This window comes from Salmo trutta, chromosome 21 (genome assembly GCF_901001165.1).
Source record: "Salmo trutta chromosome 21, fSalTru1.1, whole genome shotgun sequence".
Taxonomy (NCBI): Eukaryota; Metazoa; Chordata; class Actinopteri; order Salmoniformes; family Salmonidae; genus Salmo; species Salmo trutta.
In genome coordinates, this window is record NC_042977.1 from 49,379,059 (window position 1) to 49,404,071 (window position 25,013).

General features: G+C 43.7%; 1 protein-coding gene across 1 annotated transcript in view; it reads right to left on the bottom strand.

The window, feature by feature from the left end:
• Nucleotides 1–25,013, bottom strand: part of LOC115156484 (piezo-type mechanosensitive ion channel component 2-like) — a 215,456-nt gene that overhangs the window by 77,117 nt on the left and 113,326 nt on the right. The window contains exons 20-28 of the mRNA XM_029703905.1: nucleotides 21,627–21,985; nucleotides 20,301–20,461; nucleotides 19,895–20,071; nucleotides 19,025–19,147; nucleotides 16,768–16,968; nucleotides 7,518–7,722; nucleotides 5,725–5,826; nucleotides 4,808–4,973; nucleotides 1–202 (exon numbers count right to left, since the gene is read on the bottom strand). The exon at nucleotides 1–202 is cut by the window's left edge and continues 42 nt beyond it. Coding sequence (XP_029559765.1) covers nucleotides 1–202; nucleotides 4,808–4,973; nucleotides 5,725–5,826; nucleotides 7,518–7,722; nucleotides 16,768–16,968; nucleotides 19,025–19,147; nucleotides 19,895–20,071; nucleotides 20,301–20,461; nucleotides 21,627–21,985 — 1,696 coding nt within the window. The remainder of the gene's footprint in view (nucleotides 203–4,807; nucleotides 4,974–5,724; nucleotides 5,827–7,517; nucleotides 7,723–16,767; nucleotides 16,969–19,024; nucleotides 19,148–19,894; nucleotides 20,072–20,300; nucleotides 20,462–21,626; nucleotides 21,986–25,013) is intronic.

The following is a 25,013-nucleotide window of genomic DNA, read 5'->3' on the forward strand; positions in this document are numbered from 1 at the left end:
GATCAGGAAGTCCCAGTAGTGTAGGATCTTTTTGATTGGCTTGAGCAGCAGCTCCCCGCCGAACAGCAGGAAGTAGAAACATCCCACCAGATAGCCCAAACAGAAGAGGCTGATACGCGTGGTGCCGGTGATGAAGATGATGGTGAGGACGAACCAGAAGAGGTAGCTAAACATGATGACCTTCAGCATGTCCAGGTAGGACCTGGAGGAGGGGAGAAGGGGGGAAAAACAGAGACAAGAGCCAGGTTCAATGTGTTCAATATGTCCATTGTGTTCAATGTGTTCAATCTGTCCATCGTGTTCAATCTGTCCATCGTGTCCATCGTGTTCAATATGTCCATCGTGTTCAATATGTCCATCGTGTTCAATATGTCCATCGTGTTCAATCTGTCCATCGTGTTCAATGTGTTCAATATGTCCATCGTGTTCAATGTTTTCAATATGTCCATCGTGTTCAATCTGTCCATCGTGTTCAATCTGTCCATCGTGTTCAATGTGTTCAATCTGTCCATCGTGTTCAATGTGTTCAATCTGTCCATCGTGTTCAATCTGTCCATCGTGTTCAATCTGTCCATCGTGTTCAATGTGTTCAATATGTCCATCGTGTTCAATATGTCCATCGTGTTCAATGTGTCCATCGTGTTCAATGTGTTCAATGTGTTCAATGTGTTCAATGTGTTCAATGTGTTCAATGTGTTCAATGTGTTTAATGTGTTTAATGTGTTCAATATGTCCATCGTGTTCAATATGTCCATCGTGTTCAATCTGTCCATCGTGTTCAATATGTCCATCATGTTCAATGTGTCCATCGTGTTTAATGTGTTCAATGTGTTCAATGTGTTTAATGTGTTTAATGTCTTTAATGTGTCCAATGTGTTTAATGTGTTCAATGTGTTTAATGTGTCCAATGTGTCCAATGTGTTTAATGTGTCCAATGTGTTCAATGTGTTCAATGTGTTCAAGTCTTTAGCCCAGTGTAATGCACAGACCCAGGTTCAAACCCCATCCCCTTTTCCCTGACCACTTTACCTAAATGGGAAAACCCTTTGTCTGTAATCATAGAAGATATATCTTTAGGTCATTGAGCTACAGTAGGAAAAAGCATCATGTTGAGTGCACAGGAAAAATCTAAACAATGTTTGTGGTTGTTCTGTAATATAATCTGTAAATACATCCATCAATCACATAATTAACTAGATCAATAACGGTGAGGCTTACAGTAAGAGTCTGATTGTGATCGATTAATACATGGAAATTACGGTTGATAATATAACATATGGAGTTTACAGGTATGTACTCTACTGAGAGAGAGGGAGAGGGGGGAGAGAGGGGGGAGAGAGAGAGAGAGAGAGGGGGGGAGGGGAGAGAGGGGGGAGAGAGAGGGGGAGAGAGAGAGAGAGAGAGGGGGGGGGAGATAGGGGGGAGAGAGAGAGAGGACCTTGTGATAACTTTATCCATCTCTATCAGTACAGATATGTACTCTACTGAGAGAGAGAGAGAGAGAGAGAGAGAGAGAGAGAGAGAGAGAGAGAGAGAGAGCCATGTGATAGAGAGAGAGAGTGTATTGTACTAAAGTACAGTATGCTAAAAGCATGTTGTATAAAAGGAACTAAACTCAACTATACTGAACAAAAATCTAAATGCAACAATTTCAAAGATTTCACTGAGTTACAGTTCATGTAAGGAAATCAGTCAATTGAAATAAATAAATTAAGCCCTAATCTATGGATTTCACATGACTGGGCAGGGGAACAGCCATGGGTGGGCCTGGTAGGAGCCAGGCCCTGTCAATCAGAATGAGTTTTTTCCCACAAAAGGGCTTTATTCCAGACAGAAATACAGAAATACTCCTCAGCTGTCCGGGTGGCTGGTCTCAGACAATCCCTCAGGTTAAGAAGTGGAGGTCCTGGGTTGGCATGGTTACACGTGGCCGGTTGGACGCAATACCAAATTCTCTAAAATGACATTTTTGGGGGGGTTGTTTTTAACCTTTATTTAACTAGGCAAGTCAGTTAAGTAGAAATTCTTATTTTCAATAACAGCCTAGGAACAGTGGGTTAACTGCCTTGTTCAGGGGCAGAACGACAGATTTGTACCTTGTCAGCTCAGGGATTCGATCTTGCAACCTTTTGGTTACTAGTCCAACACTCTAACCACTAGGCTACGCTGCCGCCCCGTTTGAGGTGGCGGCTTATGGTAGAGAACTGAACATTCACTTCTCTGGCAACAGTTCTGGTGGAATTTCATGCAGTCAGCATGCCAATTGCACGCTCCCTCAAAACTTGAGACATCTGTGGCATTGTGTTGTGTGAAAAAACGGCACATTTTAGAGTGGCCTTTTATTGTCCCCAACACAAGGTGCACCTGTGTAATGACCATGCTGTTTTATCAGTTTCTTGATATGCCACACCTGTCAGATGGATAGATTATCTTGGCAAAGGAGAAATGCTCACTAACAGAGGATGTAAACAAATTTGTGCACAACATTTGAGAGAAATTAGCTTTTTGTGCGCATGACAAATTGCTGGTTTCTTTTATTTTAGCTCATGAAACATGGGACCAACACTTTACATTTTGCGTTTATATTTTTTTGTTCAGTGTATCTGCAACCCAAATGGCACTCTAGTCCCCAATTGCAACTGAGTAGATAGATGCATAGATAGATAGATGCATAGATAGATAGATGCATAGATAGATAGATGCATAGATAGATAGATGCATAGATAGATGCATAGATGCATAGATAGATACATAGATGCATAGATAGATACATAGATGCATAGATAGATACATAGATGCATAGATAGATACATAGATGCATAGATGGATGGATGGATGGATGGATGGATGGATGGATGGATGGATGAGTGTGGTCCTCCATCAAACTCAATCACATCAAGAAAGGAAAAAAAGTATGTACTTTTCCGTACATTGAAAGCTATTATTAAGTTAGACAGAGTACCAGACTAAAGAGTCTGAGTTGAAGAGAGAGAGAGAGAGAGAGACAGAGAGAGCGAGAGAGAGAGCAAGAGAGACAGAGAGAGAGACAGAGAGAGAGAGAGAGAGAGAGAGACAGAGAGAGCGAGAGAGCGAGAGACAGAGAAAGCGAGAGAGAGAGCGAAAGAGAGAGCGAGAGAGCGAAAGAGAGAGCGAGAGCGAGAGACAGAGAAAGCGAGAGAGAGAGCGAAAGAGAGACAGAAAGAGATAGAAAGAGAGACAGAGAGAGAGACAAAGTGAGATAGAGAGACAGAGAGAGAGAGAGAGAGAGACAGAGAGAGAGAGAGAGAGACAGAGAGAGAGAGAGAGAGAGAGACAGAGAGAGAGACAGACAGACAGAGAGAGAGCCGGAGTGACAGACACTGATTGGACAGAGTGTTTTGTGGATTATGGATTTCTCTCTACCTCCATATCCGTAATGTGATACGTGGAAAAACCAGTGAATAAGTGCCGGGGAAGAAGGATTGAGGGGGCCGAGTCCCAAATTGCAATATATCCCCTACATAGTGCACTACTTTTGACAAGAGCCCAAAAGTTGTGCACTATATAGGGAATAGGGTGGCATTTGGGCTGCAGATACAGCAGGGTGGTATAAAGATGTGTGTTCTCTTCACTACTGCTGTTGATGGACACAGAGTGCCATAATGAAACAGTTCTCCACTCTGAGCATCGAAACGGTGGAATGTTAGATCGATGAGAACAAACAGCAACAGGATGGCCTCTTTCCCCCTTTTCCCCATCTCTATCCTCATCTGTCTACCCCATCTCCCTTTCTCATTTGCTGACCCGTGCAATCAAGGTGAGAGCCTCTGGTTGCTACTTCAGTAGTCCACTAAAGGCTTGTTACCTTTTAGAAACAGACAGTAACTAGACATATTGTATGTATGGGTCTGCTGTTTCCAATGGTATAGGTATATTTACCTGCAGTGTATGAAGTCGGTCTATCTACCTGCAGTGTATGATGTCGGTCTATTTACCTGCAGTGTATGAAGTCGGTCTATTTACCTGCAGTGTATGAAGTCGGTCTATTTACCTGCAGTGTATGAAGTCGGTCTATTTACCTGCAGTGTATGAAGTCGGTCTATCTACCTGCAGTGTATGATGTCGGTCTATTTACCTGCAGTGTGTGAAGTCGGTCTATTTACCTGCAGTGTATGAAGTCGGTCTATTTACCTGCAGTGTATGAAGTCGGTCTATCTACCTGCAGTGTATGAAGTCGGTCTATTTACCTGCAGTGTATGAAGTCAGTCTATCTACCTGCAGTCGGTCTATTTACCTGCAGTGTATGAAGTCGGTCTATTTACCTGCAGTGAATGAAGTCGGTCTATTTACCTGCAGTGTATGAAGTCGGTCTATCTACCTGCAGTGAATGAAGTCGGTCTATTTACCTGCAGTGTATGAAGTCGGTCTATTTACCTGCAGTGAATGAAGTCGGTCTATCTACCTGCAGTGAATGAAGTCGGTCTATCTACCTGCAGTGAATGAAGTCGGTCTATCTACCTGCAGTGAATGAAGTCGGTCTATCTACCTGCAGTGAATGAAGTCGGTCTATTTACCTGCAGTGAATGAAGTCGGTCTATCTACCTGCAGTGAATGAAGTCGGTCTATTTACCTGCAGTGAATGAAGTCGGTCTATCTACCTGCAGTGTATGAAGTCGGTCTATTTACCTGCAGTGAATGAAGTCGGTCTATCTACCTGCAGTGAATGAAGTCGGTCTATCTACCTCTGCAGTGTATGAAGTCGGTCTATCTACCTGCAGTGTATGAAGTCGGTCTATTTACCTGCAGTGTATGAAGTCGGTCTATTTACCTGCAGTGTATGAAGTCGGGGACAGGGTTGTGAACGCTGAAGGAGGCCGCGTCTAGGTCTCGACAGATCTCCACGTTGTCTCCAGCCATGAGACGGACAGCTGCCTTGTTCTCCTCATCAAATATACTCCTCTGGAGCGAGGCGCAGAGGAGGAGCATGAAGTCATCTAGAGAGGAGAGGAAGAGAGGAGGAGAGGAGAGGAAGAGAGGAGGAGAGGAGGTAGGAAGGAGAGAACTTAGAAAAGCAGATTTTAGCTTCATATCGAGCTAGTATTTAACTATAAATGTAGATAGATATAGATAAGCAATATAATCAATTCTATCAACCCTGTCCATACCGATCCCATTATACCAACCCTGTCCATACCGATTAACTTCTATCCAACCCTGTCCATACCGATCCATTATACCAACCCTGTCCATACCGATCCATTATACCAACCCTGTCCATACCGATCCCATTATACCAACCCTGTCCATACCGATCCATTATACCAACCCTGTCCATACCGATCCATTATACCAACCCTGTCCATACCGATCCCATTATACCAACCCTGTCCATACCGATTAACTTCTATCCAACCCTGTCCATACCGATCCATTATACCAACCCTGTCCATACCGATCCCATTATACCAACCCTGTCCATACCGATCCATTATACCAACCCTGTCCATACCGATCCATTATACCAACCCTGTCCATACCGATCCCATTATACCAACCCTGTCCATACCGATCCATTATACCAACCCTGTCCATACCGATCCATTATACCAACCCTGTCCATACCGATCCATTATACCAACCCTGTCCATACGATCCATTATACCAACTCTGTCCATACCGATTAACTTCTATCCAACCCTGTCCATACCGGTCCTTGATAGTCCAACAGAACAATATGATACATACAGACAAGAAAGATCGGGTTGGGGTTGGTATGGAAGTCAGGGAAATATAGCCACTTGATGACGTTGGAGTCCATTGCAGAGTTAGGGAACCGCCATGGGTAGTCTGAAGGGATAGAGAGCAACAAAATAAATATATCATTATATATAATAATAATATAATAATATATTAAAATGTAAGAAAATCACATACATTTCACACACTTAAACAAGATGAAGGAAAAAGGAAACCGCACACTGCTCTTGATAGTATCACTGATATTTAATAAGCTTTACGTATCGGCCTCACGGCCTTCGTCAGAGCTTTTTCACACACTTAAACAAGCAAATACATGTAAACTCTATAATGCAATAAACACCATATATAAATATATATATATACACAGCAGTATGTGGACACCCCTTCAAATTAGTGGATTCTGGCTTTTCCAGCCACACCTGTTGCTGATAGGTGTATAAAATCGAGCACATAGACATAGACAAACATTTGCAGTAGAATGACCCATACTGAAGAGCTCAGTGACTTTCAACGTGGCACCGTCATAGGATGCCACCTTTCCAACAAGTCAGTTCGTCAGATTTCTGCCCTACTAGAGCTGCCCCCGGCCAACTGTAAGTGCTGTTATTGTGAAGTGGAAACGTCTAGGAGCAACAACGGCTCAGCCTGCGAAGTGGTAGACCACACAAGCTCACAGAACGGGATCGCCGAGCGCTGAAGCGCGTAAAAATCGTCTGTCCTCAGTTGCTCAATACCGAGTTCCAAAACGCCTCTGGAAGCAACGTCAGCACAAGAAATGTGCGTCTGGAGCTTCATGAAATGGGTTTCCATGGCCGAGCAGCCGCACACAAGGCTAAGATCACCATGCACAATGCCAAGCGTCAGCTGGAGTGATGTAAAGCTCGCCACCACTGGACTCTGGAGCAGTGGAAACGCGTTCTCTGTAGTGATGAATCCCTCTTCACCATCTGGCAGTCCGACGGACGAATCTGGGTTTGGCGGATTCCAGGAGAACGCTACCTGCCCCAATGCATTGAGCCAAGTGTAAAGTTTAGCCAGTTAAAGTCTACCTGGCGGCAGGTAGCCTAGTGGTTAGAGCGTTGGACTAGTAACCAAAAGGTTGCATGATCGAATCCCTGAGCTGACAAGGTAAAGAAATCTGTCGTTCTGCCCCTGAACAAGGCACTGTTCCTAGGCCGTCATTGAAAATAAGAATTTGCTCTTAACTGACTTGCTTAGTTAAATAAAGATAAAAAGTTTGGAGGAGGAATAATGGTCTGGGGCTGTTTTTCATGGTTTGGGGTAGGTCTCTTAGTTCCAGCGAAGGAAAATGTAAACGCTACAACATACAATTACATTCTAGACGATTCTATGCTTCCAACATTGTGGCAGCAGTTTTGGGAAAGCTCTTTCCTGTTTCAGCATGACAATTCCCCCGTGCACAAAGCAAGGTCCATACAGAAATGGTTTGTCGAGATCATTGTGGAAGAACTTGACTGGCCTGCACAGAGCCCTGACCTCAGAACCCTGATCGAACACCTTTGGGATGAATTGGAACGCCGACTGCAAGCCAGGCCTAATCGCCCAACATCAGTGCCCGACCTCACTAATGCTCTTGTGGCTGAATGTAAGCAAGTCCCTGCAGCAATGTTCCAACATCTAGTGGAAAGCCTTCCCAGAAGAGTGGAGGCTGTTACAGCAGCAAAGGGAGAACCAACTCCAATGAGATGTTCTACGAGCATGTGTACACATATTATTGGTCATGTTGTGTACATACACAGACACACACACACACCTACCTTTGCAAGCTGCAGGTGGTATCCCGATGCACACAAAGTACTGCCAGGTTAGAATACAGGCCTGGAAACAACAGTATTTCGGCCAGATCTCAGCTATAGCTTTCCTCCTGCGTCTATACATCACGGCTATCAGAGAGAAGGCATGCAGCATAGCATAGAAGTCCATACGCTGGCCAATCACATTCACCGCCAGTAGGAAGCACGTCTAGAACAGGGAGAGAAAGAGGTAGAGAGAGAGAGAGAGAGAAAGAGGTAGAGAGAGAAAGAGGTAGAGAGAGAAAGAGATAGAGAGAGAGAGAGAGAGTGAAGTTTAGTCCAAATGATCTCTCTGAATATAATCGTTTCTACCTCTCCAGCCCATGTGATCTCTGAATATAATGGTTTCTACCTACCTCCATCCCAAGTGATCTCTCTGAATATAATCATTTCTACCTACCTCCAACCCAAGTGATCTCTCTGAATATAATCATTTCTACCTACCTCCAGCCCAAGTGATCTCTCTGAATATAATCATTTCTACCTACCTCCAACCCAAGTGATCTCTCTGAATATAATCGTTTCTACCTCTCCAGCCCATGTGATCTCTGAATATAATGGTTTCTACCTACCTCCATCCCAAGTGATCTCTCTGAATATAATCATTTCTACCTACCTCCAACCCAAGTGATCTCTCTGAATATAATCATTTCTACCTACCTCCAGCCCAAGTGATCTCTCTGAATATAATCATTTCTACCTACCTCCAACCCAAGTGATCTCTCTGAATATAATCGTTTCTACCTACCTCCAGCCCAAATGATCTCTCTGAATATAATCATTTCTACCTACCTCCAACCCAAATGATCTCTCTGAATATAATCATTTCTACCTACCTCCAGCCCAAGTGATCTCTCTGAATATAATGGTTTCTACCTACCTCCATCCCATGTGATCTCTGAATATAATGGTTTCTACCTACCTCCATCCCAAGTGATCTCTCTGAATATAATCGTTTCTACCTACCTCCATCCCATGTGATCTCTGAATATAATGGTTTCTACCTACCTCCATCCCAAGTGATCTCTGAATATAATCGTTTCTACCTACCTCCATCCCAAGTGATCTCTCTGAATATAATGGTTTCTACCTACCTCCAACCCAAGTGATCTCTCTGAATATAATGGTTTCTACCTACCTCCAGCCCATGTGATCTCTCTGAATATAATGGTTTCTACCTACCTCCATCCCAAGTGATCTCTCTGAATATAATGGTTTCTACCTACCTCCAACCCAAGTGATCTCTCTGAATATAATGGTTTCTACCTACCTCCAGCCCATGTGATCTCTCTGAATATAATGGTTTCTACCTACCTCCAACCCATGTGATCTCTCTGAATATAATGGTTTCTACCTACCTCCAGCCCATGTGATCTCTGAATATAATGGTTTCTACCTACCTCCAACCCAAGTGATCTCTCTGAATATAATGGTTTCTACCTACCTCCAGCCCATGTGATCTCTCTGAATATAATGGTTTCTACCTACCTCCAACCCATGTGATCTCTCTGAATATAATGGTTTCTACCTACCTCCATCCCAAGTGATCTCTCTGAATATAATGGTTTCTACCTACCTCCAGCCCATGTGATCTCTGAATATAATGGTTTCTACCTACCTCCAACCCATGTGATCTCTGAATATAATGGTTTCTAACTACCTCCAGCCCAAGTGATCTCTGAATATAATGGTTTCTACCTACCTCCAGCCCATGTGATCTCTGAATATAATGGTTTCTACCTACCTCCAACCCATGTGATCTCTCTGAATATAATGGTTTCTACCTACCTCCAGCCCATGTGATCTCTGAATATAATGGTTTCTACCTACCTCCAACCCATGTGATCTCTCTGAATATAATGGTTTCTACCTACCTCCATCCCAAGTGATCTCTCTGAATATAATGGTTTCTACCTACCTCCAACCCATGTGATCTCTGAATATAATGGTTTCTACCTACCTCCAGCCCATGTGATCTCTCTGAATATAATGGTTTCTACCTACCTCCATCCCATGTGATCTCTGAATATAATCGTTTCTACCTACCTCCAGCCCATGTGATCTCTCTGAATATAATGGTTTCTACCTACCTCCATCCCATGTGATCTCTCTGAATATAATCGTTTCTACCTACCTCCATCCCATGTGATCTCTGAATATAATCGTTTCTACCTACCTCCATCCCATGTGATCTCTGAATATAATCGTTTCTACCTACCTCCAGCCCATGTGATCTCTCTGAATATAATGGTTTCTACCTACCTCCATCCCATGTGATCTCTCTGAATATAATCGTTTCTACCTACCTCCATCCCATGTGATCTCTGAATATAATCGTTTCTACCTACCTCCATCCCATGTGATCTCTGAATATAATGGTTTCTACCTACCTCCAGCCCATGTGATCTCTGAATATAATGGTTTCTACCTACCTCCAACCCATGTGATCTCTCTGAATATAATGGTTTCTACCTACCTCCATCCCAAGTGATCTCTCTGAATATAATGGTTTCTACCTACCTCCAGCCCATGTGATCTCTGAATATAATGGTTTCTACCTACCTCCAACCCATGTGATCTCTGAATATAATGGTTTCTACCTACCTCCAGCCCAAGTGATCTCTGAATATAATGGTTTCTACCTACCTCCAGCCCATGTGATCTCTGAATATAATGGTTTCTACCTACCTCCAACCCATGTGATCTCTCTGAATATAATGGTTTCTACCTACCTCCAGCCCATGTGATCTCTGAATATAATGGTTTCTACCTACCTCCAACCCATGTGATCTCTCTGAATATAATGGTTTCTACCTACCTCCATCCCAAGTGATCTCTCTGAATATAATGGTTTCTACCTACCTCCAACCCATGTGATCTCTGAATATAATGGTTTCTACCTACCTCCAGCCCATGTGATCTCTCTGAATATAATGGTTTCTACCTACCTCCATCCCATGTGATCTCTGAATATAATCGTTTCTACCTACCTCCAGCCCATGTGATCTCTCTGAATATAATGGTTTCTACCTACCTCCATCCCATGTGATCTCTCTGAATATAATCGTTTCTACCTACCTCCATCCCATGTGATCTCTGAATATAATCGTTTCTACCTACCTCCATCCCATGTGATCTCTGAATATAATCGTTTCTACCTACCTCCAGCCCATGTGATCTCTCTGAATATAATGGTTTCTACCTACCTCCATCCCATGTGATCTCTCTGAATATAATCGTTTCTACCTAACTCCATCCCATGTGATCTCTGAATATAATCGTTTCTACCTACCTCCATCCCATGTGATCTCTGAATATAATGGTTTCTACCTACCTCCATCCCATGTGATCTCTCTGAATATAATCGTTTCTACCTACCTCCATCCCATGTGATCTCTGAATATAATGGTTTCTACCTACCTCCATCCCATGTGATCTCTGAATATAATGGTTTCTACCTACCTCCATCCCATGTGATCTCTGAATATAATGGTTTCTACCTACCTCCATCCCAAATGATCTCTCTGAATATAATGGTTTCTACCTACCTCCATCCCATGTGATCTCTGAATATAATGGTTTCTACCTACCTCCATCCCATGTGATCTCTGAATATAATGGTTTCTACCTACCTCCATCCCATGTGATCTCTGAATATAATGGTTTCTACCTACCTCCAGCCCATGTGATCTCTGAATATAATGGTTTCTACCTACCTCCATCCCATGTGATCTCTGAATATAATGGTTTCTACCTACCTCCAGCCCATGTGATCTCTGAATATAATGGTTTCTACCTACCTCCATCCCATGTGATCTCTGAATATAAGGGTTTCTACCTACCTCCAGCCCATGTGATCTCTGAATATAATGGTTTCTACCTACCTCCAGCCCATGTGATCTCTGAATATAATGGTTTCTACCTACCTCCATCCCATGTGATCTCTGAATATAATGGTTTCTACCTACCTCCATCCCAAGTGATCTCTCTGAATATAATGGTTTCTACCTACCTCCAACCCATGTGATCTCTGAATATAATGGTTTCTACCTACCTCCATCCCATGTGATCTCTGAATATAATGGTTTCTACCTACCTCCAGCCCATGTGATCTCTGAATATAATGGTTTCTACCTACCTCCAACCCATGTGATCTCTGAATATAATGGTTTCTACCTACCTCCATCCCATGTGATCTCTGAATATAATGGTTTCTACCTACCTCCAGCCCATGTGATCTCTGAATATAATGGTTTCTACCTACCTCCAACCCAAGTGATCTCTGAATATAATGGTTTCTACCTACCTCCAGCCCATGTGATCTCTGAATATAATGGTTTCTACCTACCTCCATCCCAAATGATCTCTCTGAATATAATGGTTTCTACCTACCTCCATCCCATGTGATCTCTGAATATAATGGTTTCTACCTACCTCCATCCCATGTGATCTCTGAATATAATGGTTTCTACCTACCTCCATCCCATGTGATCTCTGAATATAATGGTTTCTACCTACCTCCAGCCCATGTGATCTCTGAATATAATGGTTTCTACCTACCTCCATCCCATGTGATCTCTGAATATAATGGTTTCTACCTACCTCCAGCCCATGTGATCTCTGAATATAATGGTTTCTACCTAACTCCAACCCATGTGATCTCTGAATATAATGGTTTCTACCTACCTCCATCCCATGTGATCTCTGAATATAATGGTTTCTACCTACCTCCAGCCCATGTGATCTCTGAATATAATGGTTTCTACCTACCTCCAACCCAAGTGATCTCTGAATATAATGGTTTCTACCTACCTCCAGCCCATGTGATCTCTGAATATAATGGTTTCTACCTACCTCCATCCCAAATGATCTCTCTGAATATAATGGTTTCTACCTACCTCCATCCCATGTGATCTCTGAATATAATGGTTTCTACCTACCTCCATCCCATGTGATCTCTGAATATAATGGTTTCTACCTACCTCCATCCCAAGTGATCTCTCTGAATATAATGGTTTCTACCTACCTCCAACCCATGTGATCTCTGAATATAATGGTTTCTACCTACCTCCATCCCATGTGATCTCTGAATATAATGGTTTCTACCTACCTCCAGCCCATGTGATCTCTGAATATAATGGTTTCTACCTACCTCCAACCCATGTGATCTCTGAATATAATGGTTTCTACCTACCTCCATCCCATGTGATCTCTGAATATAATGGTTTCTACCTACCTCCAGCCCATGTGATCTCTGAATATAATGGTTTCTACCTACCTCCAACCCAAGTGATCTCTGAATATAATGGTTTCTACCTACCTCCAGCCCATGTGATCTCTGAATATAATGGTTTCTACCTACCTCCATCCCAAATGATCTCTCTGAATATAATGGTTTCTACCTACCTCCATCCCATGTGATCTCTGAATATAATGGTTTCTACCTACCTCCATCCCATGTGATCTCTGAATATAATGGTTTCTACCTACCTCCATCCCATGTGATCTCTGAATATAATGGTTTCTACCTACCTCCAGCCCATGTGATCTCTGAATATAATGGTTTCTACCTACCTCCATCCCATGTGATCTCTGAATATAATGGTTTCTACCTACCTCCAGCCCATGTGATCTCTGAATATAATGGTTTCTACCTACCTCCAACCCATGTGATCTCTGAATATAATGGTTTCTACCTACCTCCATCCCATGTGATCTCTGAATATAATGGTTTCTACCTACCTCCAGCCCATGTGATCTCTGAATATAATGGTTTCTACCTACCTCCAACCCAAGTGATCTCTGAATATAATGGTTTCTACCTACCTCCAGCCCATGTGATCTCTGAATATAATGGTTTCTACCTACCTCCATCCCAAATGATCTCTCTGAATATAATGGTTTCTACCTACCTCCATCCCATGTGATCTCTGAATATAATGGTTTCTACCTACCTCCATCCCATGTGATCTCTGAATATAATGGTTTCTACCTACCTCCATCCCATGTGATCTCTGAATATAATGGTTTCTACCTACCTCCAGCCCATGTGATCTCTGAATATAATGGTTTCTACCTACCTCCATCCCATGTGATCTCTGAATATAATGGTTTCTACCTACCTCCAGCCCATGTGATCTCTGAATATAATGGTTTCTACCTACCTCCATCCCATGTGATCTCTGAATATAATGGTTTCTACCTACCTCCAGCCCATGTGATCTCTGAATATAATGGTTTCTACCTACCTCCAGCCCATGTGATCTCTGAATATAATGGTTTCTACCTACCTCCATCCCATGTGATCTCTGAATATAATGGTTTCTACCTACCTCCATCCCAAGTGATCTCTCTGAATATAATGGTTTCTACCTACCTCCAACCCATGTGATCTCTGAATATAATGGTTTCTACCTACCTCCATCCCATGTGATCTCTGAATATAATGGTTTCTACCTACCTCCAGCCCATGTGATCTCTGAATATAATGGTTTCTACCTAACTCCAACCCATGTGATCTCTGAATATAATGGTTTCTACCTACCTCCATCCCATGTGATCTCTGAATATAATGGTTTCTACCTACCTCCAGCCCATGTGATCTCTGAATATAATGGTTTCTACCTACCTCCAACCCAAGTGATCTCTGAATATAATGGTTTCTACCTACCTCCAGCCCATGTGATCTCTGAATATAATGGTTTCTACCTACCTCCATCCCAAGTGATCTCTCTGAATATAATGGTTTCTACCTACCTCCAGCCCATGTGATCTCTGAATATAATGGTTTCTACCTACCTCCATCCCAAGTGATCTCTCTGAATATAATGGTTTCTACCTACCTCCATCCCATGTGATCTCTGAATATAATGGTTTCTACCTACCTCCATCCCATGTGATCTCTCTGAATATAATGGTTTCTACCTACCTCCATCCCATGTGATCTCTCTGAATATAATGGTTTCTACCTACCTCCATCCCATGTGATCTCTGAATATAATGGTTTCTACCTACCTCCATCCCATGTGATCTCTCTGAATATAATCGTTTCTACCTACCTCCATCCCATGTGATCTCTGAATATAATGGTTTCTACCTACCTCCATCCCATGTGATCTCTGAATATAATGGTTTCTACCTACTTCCATCCCATGTGATCTCTGAATATAATGGTTTCTACCTACCTCCATCCCAAATGATCTCTCTGAATATAATGGTTTCTACCTACCTCCATCCCATGTGATCTCTGAATATAATGGTTTCTACCTACCTCCATCCCATGTGATCTCTGAATATAATGGTTTCTACCTACCTCCATCCCATGTGATCTCTGAATATAATGGTTTCTACCTACCTCCATCCCATGTGATCTCTGAATATAATGGTTTCTACCTACCTCCAGCCCATGTGATCTCTGAATATAATGGTTTCTACCTACCTCCATCCCATGTGATCTCTGAATATAATGGTTTCTACCTACCTCCAGCCCATGTGATCTCTGAATATAATGGTTTCTACCTACCTCCAGCCCATGTGATCTCTGAATATAATGGTTTCTACCTACCTCCATCCCATGTGATCTCTGAATATAATGGTTTCTACCTACCTCCATCCCATGTGATCTCTGAATATAATGGTTTCTACCTACCTCCAGCCCATGTGATCTCTGAATATAATGGTTTCTACCTACCTCCATCCCATGTGATCTCTGAATATAATGGTTTCTACCTACCTCCAGCCCATGTGATCTCTGAATATAATGGTTTCTACCTACCTCCATCCCATGTGATCTCTGAATATAATGGTTTCTACCTACCTCCAGCCCATGTGATCTCTGAATATAATGGTTTCTACCTACCTCCAGCCCATGTGATCTCTGAATATAATGGTTTCTACCTACCTCCATCCCATGTGATCTCTGAATATAATGGTTTCTACCTACCTCCATCCCAAGTGATCTCTCTGAATATAATGGTTTCTACCTACCTCCAACCCATGTGATCTCTGAATATAATGGTTTCTACCTACCTCCATCCCATGTGATCTCTGAATATAATGGTTTCTACCTACCTCCAGCCCATGTGATCTCTGAATATAATGGTTTCTACCTACCTCCAACCCATGTGATCTCTGAATATAATGGTTTCTACCTACCTCCATCCCATGTGATCTCTGAATATAATGGTTTCTACCTACCTCCATCCCATGTGATCTCTGAATATAATGGTTTCTACCTACCTCCATCCCATGTGATCTCTGAATATAATGGTTTCTACCTACCTCCATCCCATGTGATCTCTGAATATAATGGTTTCTACCTACCTCCATCCCAAGTGATCTCTCTGAATATAATGGTTTCTACCTACCTCCATCCCATGTGATCTCTGAATATAATGGTTTCTACCTACCTCCATCCCATGTGATCTCTCTGAATATAATGGTTTCTACCTACCTCCATCCCATGTGATCTCTGAATATAATCGTTTCTACCTACCTCCATCCCATGTGATCTCTGAATATAATGGTTTCTACCTACCTCCAGCCCATGTGATCTCTGAATATAATGGTTTCTACCTACCTCCAGCCCATGTGATCTCTGAATATAATGGTTTCTACCTACCTCCATCCCATGTGATCTCTCTGAATATAATGGTTTCTACCTACCTCCATCCCATGTGATCTCTGAATATAATGGTTTCTACCTACCTCCATCCCATGTGATCTCTCTGAATATAATCGTTTCTACCTACCTCCATCCCATGTGATCTCTGAATATAATGGTTTCTACCTACCTCCATCCCATGTGATCTCTGAATATAATGGTTTCTACCTACCTCCATCCCATGTGATCTCTGAATATAATGGTTTCTACCTACCTCCATCCCATGTGATCTCTGAATATAATGGTTTCTACCTACCTCCAGCCCATGTGATCTCTCTGAATATAATGGTTTCTACCTACCTCCATCCCATGTGATCTCTGAATATAATGGTTTCTACCTACCTCCATCCCATGTGATCTCTGAATATAATGGTTTCTACCTACCTCCATCCCATGTGATCTCTGAATATAATGGTTTCTACCTACCTCCAGCCCATGTGATCTCTGAATATAATGGTTTCTACCTACCTCCATCCCATGTGATCTCTGAATATAATGGTTTCTACCTACCTCCAACCCATGTGATCTCTGAATATAATGGTTTCTACCTACCTCCAACCCGAACTTGTAGAAGAAGTAGTTGATGAAGTACTTGGCACAGTTGACGATGCCGTTGTCGAGGTGTTGCCGCGTGATGTCATGGAAGATGATGCGAGCGGCTGGCGCGGTAAGCTTGTTCCTCAGTCTGTAGTACTGCTGGTGACGGTAGATGGTCACCTCAAACGCCAGCATGGCCAACATCAAGAGGTTGTTCTAGAGGAGGAGGCAAGGAAGGAACAGTGAAGCAACAGAATATATCTTTGATGTAAATTTCAAATAAATTCTTTGTTATTTTTGCAGTACTGACTTGATAGAGGTAGATGTGTAGTATAGCCCTGACTCAGAGATTGGTCCTTCAGAGACTGGTCCTTCTAGCCCTGACTCAGAGACTGGTCCTTCTAGCCCTGACCCAGAGACTGGTCCTTCTAGCCCTGACCCAGAGACTGGTCCTTCTAGCCCTGACCCAGAGACTGGTCCTTCTAGCCCTGACCCAGAGACTGGTCCTTCTAGCCCTGACCCAGAGACTGGTCCTTCTAGCCCTGACCCAGAGACTGGTCCTTCTAGCCCTGACCCAGAGACTGGTCCTTCTAGCCCTGACTCAGAGACTGGTCCTTCTAGCCCTGACTCAGAGACTGGTCCTTCTAGCCCTGACTCAGAGACTGGTCCTTCTAGCCCTGACTCAGAGACTGGTCCTTCTAGCCCTCACTCAGAGACTGGTCCTTCTAGCCCTCACTCAGAGACTGGTCCTTCTAGCCCTGACTCAGAGACTAGTCCTTCTAGCCCTCACTCAGAGATGGGTCCTTCTAACCCTGACTCAGAGACTGGTCCTGATTCACAGGCTGGTCCTTCCAGACAGATAATCAAAGGTGAGTCTCTCCCAATGTCCTGGGTTCCGAGATTTACAGTGAGGGAAATAATTATTTGACCCCTCTGCAAAACATGACTTAGTACTTGGTGGCAAAACCCTTGTTGGCAATCACAGAGGTCAGACGTTTCTTGTAGTTGGCCACCAGGTTTGCACACATCTCAGGAGGAATTTTGTCCCACTCCTCTTTGCAGATCTTCTCCAAGTCATTAAGGTTTCGAGGCTCACGTTTGGCAACTCAAACCTTCAGCTCCCTCCACAGATTTTCTATGGGATTAAGGTCTGGAGACTGTCTAGGCCACTCCAGGACCTTATTGTGCTTCTTCTTGAGCCACTCCTTTGTTGCCTTGGCCGTGTGTTTTGGGTCATTGTCATGCTGGAATACCCATCCACGACCCATTTTCAATGCCCTGGCTGAGGGAAGGAGGTTCTCACCCAAGATTTGACGGTACATGGCCCCGTCCATTGTCCCTTTGATGCGGTGAAGTTGTCCTGTCCCCTTAGCAGAAAAACACCCCCAAAGCATAATGTTTCCACCTCCATGTTTGATGGTGGGGATGGTGTTCTTGGGGTTATAGGCAGCATTCCTCCTCCTCCAAACACGGCGAGTTGAGCTGATGTCAAAGAGCTCCATTTTGGTCTCATCTGACCACAACACTTTCACCCAGTTGTCCTCTGAATCATTCAGATGTTCATTGGCAAACTTCAGACGGGCATGTATATGTGCTTTCTTGAGCAGGGGGACCTTGCGGGTGCTGCAGGATTTCAGTCCTTCACGGCGTAGTGTGTTACCAGTTGTTTTCTTGGTGACTATGGTCCCAGCTGCCTTGAGATCATTGACAAGATCGTCCCGTGTAGTTCTGGGCTGATTCCTCACCGTTCTCATGATCATTGCAACTCCAAGAGGTGAGATCTTGCATGGAGCCCCAGGCCGAGGGAGATTGACAGTTATTTTGTTAGGAGCCCTTTAAGAGTGTGCTCCTAATCTCAGCTCGTTACCTGTATAAAAGACACCTGGGAGCCAGAAATCTTTCTGATTGAGAGGGGGTCAAATAATTATTTCCCTCATTAAAATGGAAAACAATTTATAACATTATTGACATGCGTTTTTCAGGATTTTTTTGTTGTTATTCTGTCTCTCACTGTTCAAATAAACCTACCATTAAAGTTATAGACTGATCATTTCTTTGTCAGTGGGCAAACATACAAAATCAGCAGGGGATCAAATACTTTTTTTCCACCTAACTGTATCAATGGCAGATTAATGAAAAACTCAGTGTATGAGTTTTCTATCTTGTTTGTGAACTATTTCCTATGTTTGCATGTCCCAAAGTGATGCTATACTACTATACTATATAGATGTCTTGTTTTATAAGTAAACGTGATCGGTTAGTGTCTCCTCACCCTGAGGTTCTCCAGTAGAGGGTTGAACTTGTTGAGTCCGACCCAGTTGGACGGGTCTACTGGTTCCTTGTACAGCAGAGAGTCTTTCATTTCCTCTCTCTGTTTCTGGGTGTAGTTCATTGGCTGGAGAGGAAGATGAGGAGTCAGTCCAAAACACAACATTTTCATAGTTACAGTTATTTATTGGTATCTATCTCCATACGTTTTAATAAGTATGTTCAAATATCTTTGGCCAAGGCTTCGGCATAGAATTGAGAAACACAAATAGAAAATCTATCAACAAGCCAACCATTCCATCAACCAACCAACCCACCCACCCACCAACCTTTCCATCAACCAACCAACCTTTCCATTAACTAACTAACCTTTCCATCAGCCAACCAACCATTCCATCAACCAACCAACCTTTCCATTAACTAACCAACCATTCCGTCAACCAACTAACCAACCCATCAACCAACCTTTCCATCAACCAACCAACCATTCCATCAACCAACCAACCAACCAAACAACCAACCATTCCGTCAACCAACCAACCAACCAACCATTCCATCAACCAACCAACCAACCAACCATTCCATCAACCAACCAACCAACCATTCCGTCAACCAACCAACCAACCATTCCGTCAACCAACCAACCAACCAACCAACCAACCATTCCATCAACCAACCAACCTTTCCATCAGCCAGCCAACCATTCCGTCAACCAACCAACCAAACAACCAACCATTCCGTCAACCAACCAACCAAACAACCAACCATTCCATCAACCAACCAACCAACCATTCCATCAGTCAGCCAACCATTCCGTCAACCAACCAACCAACCAACCAACCAACCAACCGTTCCACCCACCCACCCTACTCACCATGGAGCAGTTCTTGGAGTAAGAGGCAGGTTTTATAGACTCCAGCTGGTACAGCATCTTACAGACGATGATAACGCAGGTCCAGACTGTACAGATACTGGAGGCTAAGGGTCTGAACTGACTGAAGGGTAGAGCGAAGACCCAGCACACCAGGAACACGTAGTTGAACAAGGACACCTGCCAGTTAGGATAAACAGTTACGTTCAGTGTCTGTATCACTACTAGCTTTATTAAAAAATCACTATTAAAAACACAAACTCCAAGAATGGACAATGATTGTTATTAGGAACAACTGAAACAGAGGTGGTTTTGGTGATAAGTAGCTAGTCATTCAATTGTTAGCTCAGCGGCCTTAGCACAGTTTTGTGGCAAGCAGGGCAGCTGGGCTCAAAACCCCAGCCCTTACCTCCTTAACAGAGACCAGTATGATATACGAAGAGACGATCTTGATGATGTGTATCTCTAGGAGCCACCAGATGAAGAGCTGCAGCTTGTGGAAATATTCCAGGAACTTGAGGAACAGCACAGTCAGACGGTCCACCACCAGGTGCCATTTATTCTTTAGGTCTGACAGGAACAGGACGAGACAGGAAACAATGTCAGTCACTCAGTCAGTCTGCCAATCAGTCAGTCAATCTTGTCAGTCAGTCAGCCAGAAGTCAGTCAGTCAGTCAGTCAACCAGTAGTCAGTCAGCCAATTATCCAATCAGTCAGGCAATCAATCAGCCAGCCAGCCAGTCAATCAGTCAGCCAGCCAGTCAATCAGTCAGTCAATCACTTAGTCAGTCAGTCACTCACTCACTCCGTCAATCAGTCAGCCAATTATCCAATCAGTCAGTCAATCAGTCAGCCAGTCAATCAATCAGCAAGTCAATCAGTCAGCCAATCAGCCAGCCAGTCAGCAAAACAGTCAGTCAGTCAATCAATCAGCTAGTCAGCAAGTCAATCAATCAAATTCCCACAAAAAATATATGCTTATTTAGACTATTTTTATGTCTTTGGAAGAGTACTAGAGTCTCTGTATATCTTATATTTGTCATATTTCACACATGTACAAGTGTGTATTAATATGAATGTGTGAATTGGAAATTCGATTTTTAAAATATGCCAACTCCCCCTGAGACAGCCTCGAAGAGCGCTTGCAGAGTTTTGGTTACTGGCCCAAAACTCTACCTACCGCCCACTAGGCTACCTGCCGCCCGCTAGTCTACCTGCCGCCCGCTAGTCTACCTGCCGCCCGCTAGGCTACCTGCCGCCCGCTAGGCTACCTGCCGCCCCGCTGGTCTACCTGCCGCCCCGCTGGTCTACCTGCCGCCCCGCTGGTCTACCTGCCGCCCGCTAGGCTACCTGCCGCCCCGCTGGTCTACCTGCCGCCCCGCTGGTCTACCTGCCGCCCCGCTGGTCTACCTGCCGCCCCGCTGGTCTACCTGCCGCCCCGCTGGTCTACCTGCCGCACGCTGGTCTACCTGCCGCCCCGCTGGTCTACCTGCCGCCCCGCTAGTCTACCTTCCGCCCCGCTAGTCTACCTGCCGACCCGCTAGTCTACCTGCCGTCCCGCTAGTCTACCTGCCGACCCGCTAGTCTACCTGCCGCCCCGCTAGTCTACCTGCCGCCCCGCTAGTCTACCTACAGTTCCGCTAGTCTACCTGCCGACCGCTAGGCTACCTGCCGCCCCGCTAGCCTACCTACCGTTCCGCTAGTCTTCCTACTGCCCTGATGGTGTTCTGTGTACCTGAGGTAGTGTTTTCTGTGGAGGGATCTGGCTCAGTTCCCACACTGCAGTGGCCACTCTCCCCCGGCCCTGCACTGGACTCAAACGACTTATGGAACGACTGATGCAACTCAAAAGACTTTCCGAATGACTGACGTGACTCAAACGACTTGTTGAAGGACTGATGCAGGTCTATAGACTGACAGAGTCCTCCTTTCTGCTTCATCCCTCCATCTTTCTCCTTCATCACCACCACCAGGGTTCCCTCCTTCTCTTTCTCCTTTCGCTTCTCTTTTTTGTCCTCTGCTCGTATCACTCCTTCTCCAGAGGAGATGCTGAGCATGGTGATGTCAGCCAGGCTTCCATCCTGGTGTACCAGTCTGGGGAGGGAGATGGTGTTTAGATTCATGAGAGACACACACACACACACACACACACACACACACACACACACACAAACAATCCCACACACAAACGCACGCACAGACAAACACACACACACACACACAAATGCACACACAGACAAACACACACACACACAATCCCACACACACACAAACTCACACACACACACAATCCCCACACACACAAACGCACACACACACAATCCCACACACACACACACACACACACACACACACACACACACACACACACACACACAATCCCACACACACTAGGGTTGGGTGATATCATCCATCGTCCTATCGTGATTATGTACCCATAAAGCATTGTGATACAGTATACGACGCTATCATCCTTATTGGCCAACCCCCACAGATTTAAATAAACAAATAATAAACTGCAGTCGGGCTATAGCGCGAAATAGAATGCAACTGGACTACATCATGATGATGGAAATACAATGAAAGCCTGGCAGAAAGCCTGGCAGAAAGCCTGGCAGAAATGTTAAGAGCTGGCAATGGCACATCTTCTCTAATACTCCTTTCTGTGTGTGTGTGTGTGTGTGTGTGTGTGTGTGTGTGTGTGTGTGTGTGTGTGTGTGTGTGTGTGTGATGAGGAACAGGCAGTCTTACCGTAGTGAGTGAGGTTATAGGACTACATCATGATGATGGAACACTGACTTCAAACATTCAACCTCCAGCTGTACCCCCTCTAGCACCAGGGTCAGAGCACTCCAGCTGTACCCCCTCTAGCACCAGGGTCAGCACACTCTCAAATGTTGTTTTTTGCCATCATTGTAAGCGTGCCACACACACACACAAACACACACTATACGATACATTTATTAAACATAAGAATGAGTGTGAGTTTTTGTCACAACCCGGCTCGTGGGAAGTGAACAAAGAGCTTTTATAGGACCAGGGCAGAATTAATAATCAATAATTTAGCTCTTTATTTAACCATCTTACCATATAAAACCTTATTTGTAAATCGAAAATTGTGAATAACTCACCACAGGTTAATGAGAAGGGTGTGCTTGAAAGGATGCACATAACTCTGCAATGTTGGGTTGTATTGGAGAGAGTCTCAGTCTTAAATCATTTTCCACACACAGTCTGTGCCTGTATTTAGTTTTCATGCTAGTGAGGGTCGAGAATCCACTCTCACATAGGTACGTGGTTGCAAAGGGCATCAGTGTCTTAACAGCGCGATTTTCCAAGGCAGGATACTCTGAGCGCAGCCCTATCCAGAAATCTGGCAGTGGCTTCTGATTAAATTACATTTTCACAGAACCGCTTGTTGCAATTTTGGTGAGGCTCTTTTGTTCAGATATCGGTAAGTGGACTGGAGGCAGGGCATGAAAGGGATAACAAATCCAGTTGTTTGTTTCATCCGTTTCGGCGGGAAAGTACCTGCATAATTGCGCACCCAAATCACTCAGGTGCTTCGCTATATCACATTTAACATTGTCCATAAGCTTGAGTTCATTTGCACACGAAAAATTCATACAATGACGGAAAGCCCTGTGTGTTGTCCTTGTTAATGCAGACAGAGAAGAGCTCCAACTTCTTAATCATTGCCTCAATTTTGTCCCTCACATTGAATATAGTTGTGGAGAGTCCCTGTAATCCTAGATTCAGATCATTCAGGCGAGAAAAAACATCACCCAGATAGGCCAGTCGTGTGAGAAACTCGTCATCATGCAAGCGGTCAGAGAAGTGAAAATTATGGTCAGGAAAGAAAACTTTAAGCTCGTCTCTCAATTCAAAAAACGTGTCAATACTTTGCCCCTTGATAACCAGCGCACTTCTGTATGTTGTAAAAGCGTTACATGGTCGCTGCCCATATCATTGCATAGTGCAGAAAATACACAAGAGTTCAGGGGCCTTTTGCTTTAATAACAAAGTTAACTATTTTCACTGTAGTGTCCAAAAATGTCTTTCAAGCTGTCAGGCATTCCCTTGGCAGCAAGAGCCTCTCGGTGGATGCTGCAGTGTACCCAAGTGGCATCGGGAGCAACTGCTTGCACACGCGTTACCACTCCACTATGTCTCCCTGTCATGGCTTTTGCTCCATCAGTACAGACACCAACATGAGCAGCAGCTACGTTTGGCTACATACGGACCGTTAGTGGAATTCCCACGAGAGAGTAACGGTTAATGTGATTGGATGTTAATTATTTGACTTCCTGTATTTGACATTGTGTTGTTATTTCGCTGAACACTAGATGGTTTCATTTTATTTTTTGGCAGTGAAATGAGGTGTCTCAGGCGAGAGAAAACAAACCTCACTCAAATGTATAGCCCCGTTGGACAATATAAACGTACTGTTTGAAAATATAAATGTACTGCTGGAAAATATAAATGTACTGTTTGAAAATATAAATGTACTGCTGGAAAATATAAATGTACTGTTTGAAAATATAAATGTACTGCTGGAAAATATAAATGTACTGTTTGAAAACATAAATGTACTGCTGGAAAATATAAATGTACTGTTTGAAAACATAAATGTACTGCTGGAAAATATAAATGTACTGTTTGAAAACATAAATGTACTGCTGGAAAATATAAATGTACTGTTTGAAAACATAAATGTACTGCTGGAAAATATAAATGTACTGTTTGAAAACATAAATGTACTGCTGGAAAATATAAATGTACTGTTTGAAAATGTGAAGCAAAAAAAAAGGAAAAGTAAAAGTAAAAAAATAAATAAAAAAATAAAGAAATATTATTTGGCGTACCCCAACGGCATTGCGTGTACCCTGGGGGTACGTGTCCGACAGCTTGGGAAAACCTGCACTAAATTCATAGGTGGAGGCTAAAGTCTCAACTAATCGAATGTCCTGCTGTGTACTGTCCTACTGTGTACTGTCCTTCTGTCCTGCTGTGTGCTGTCCTACTGTGTACTGTCCTTCTGTCCTGCTGTCCTGCTGTGTACTGTCCTTCTGTCCTGCTGTGTACTGTCCTGCTGTCCTGCTGTGTACTGTCCTGCTGTCCT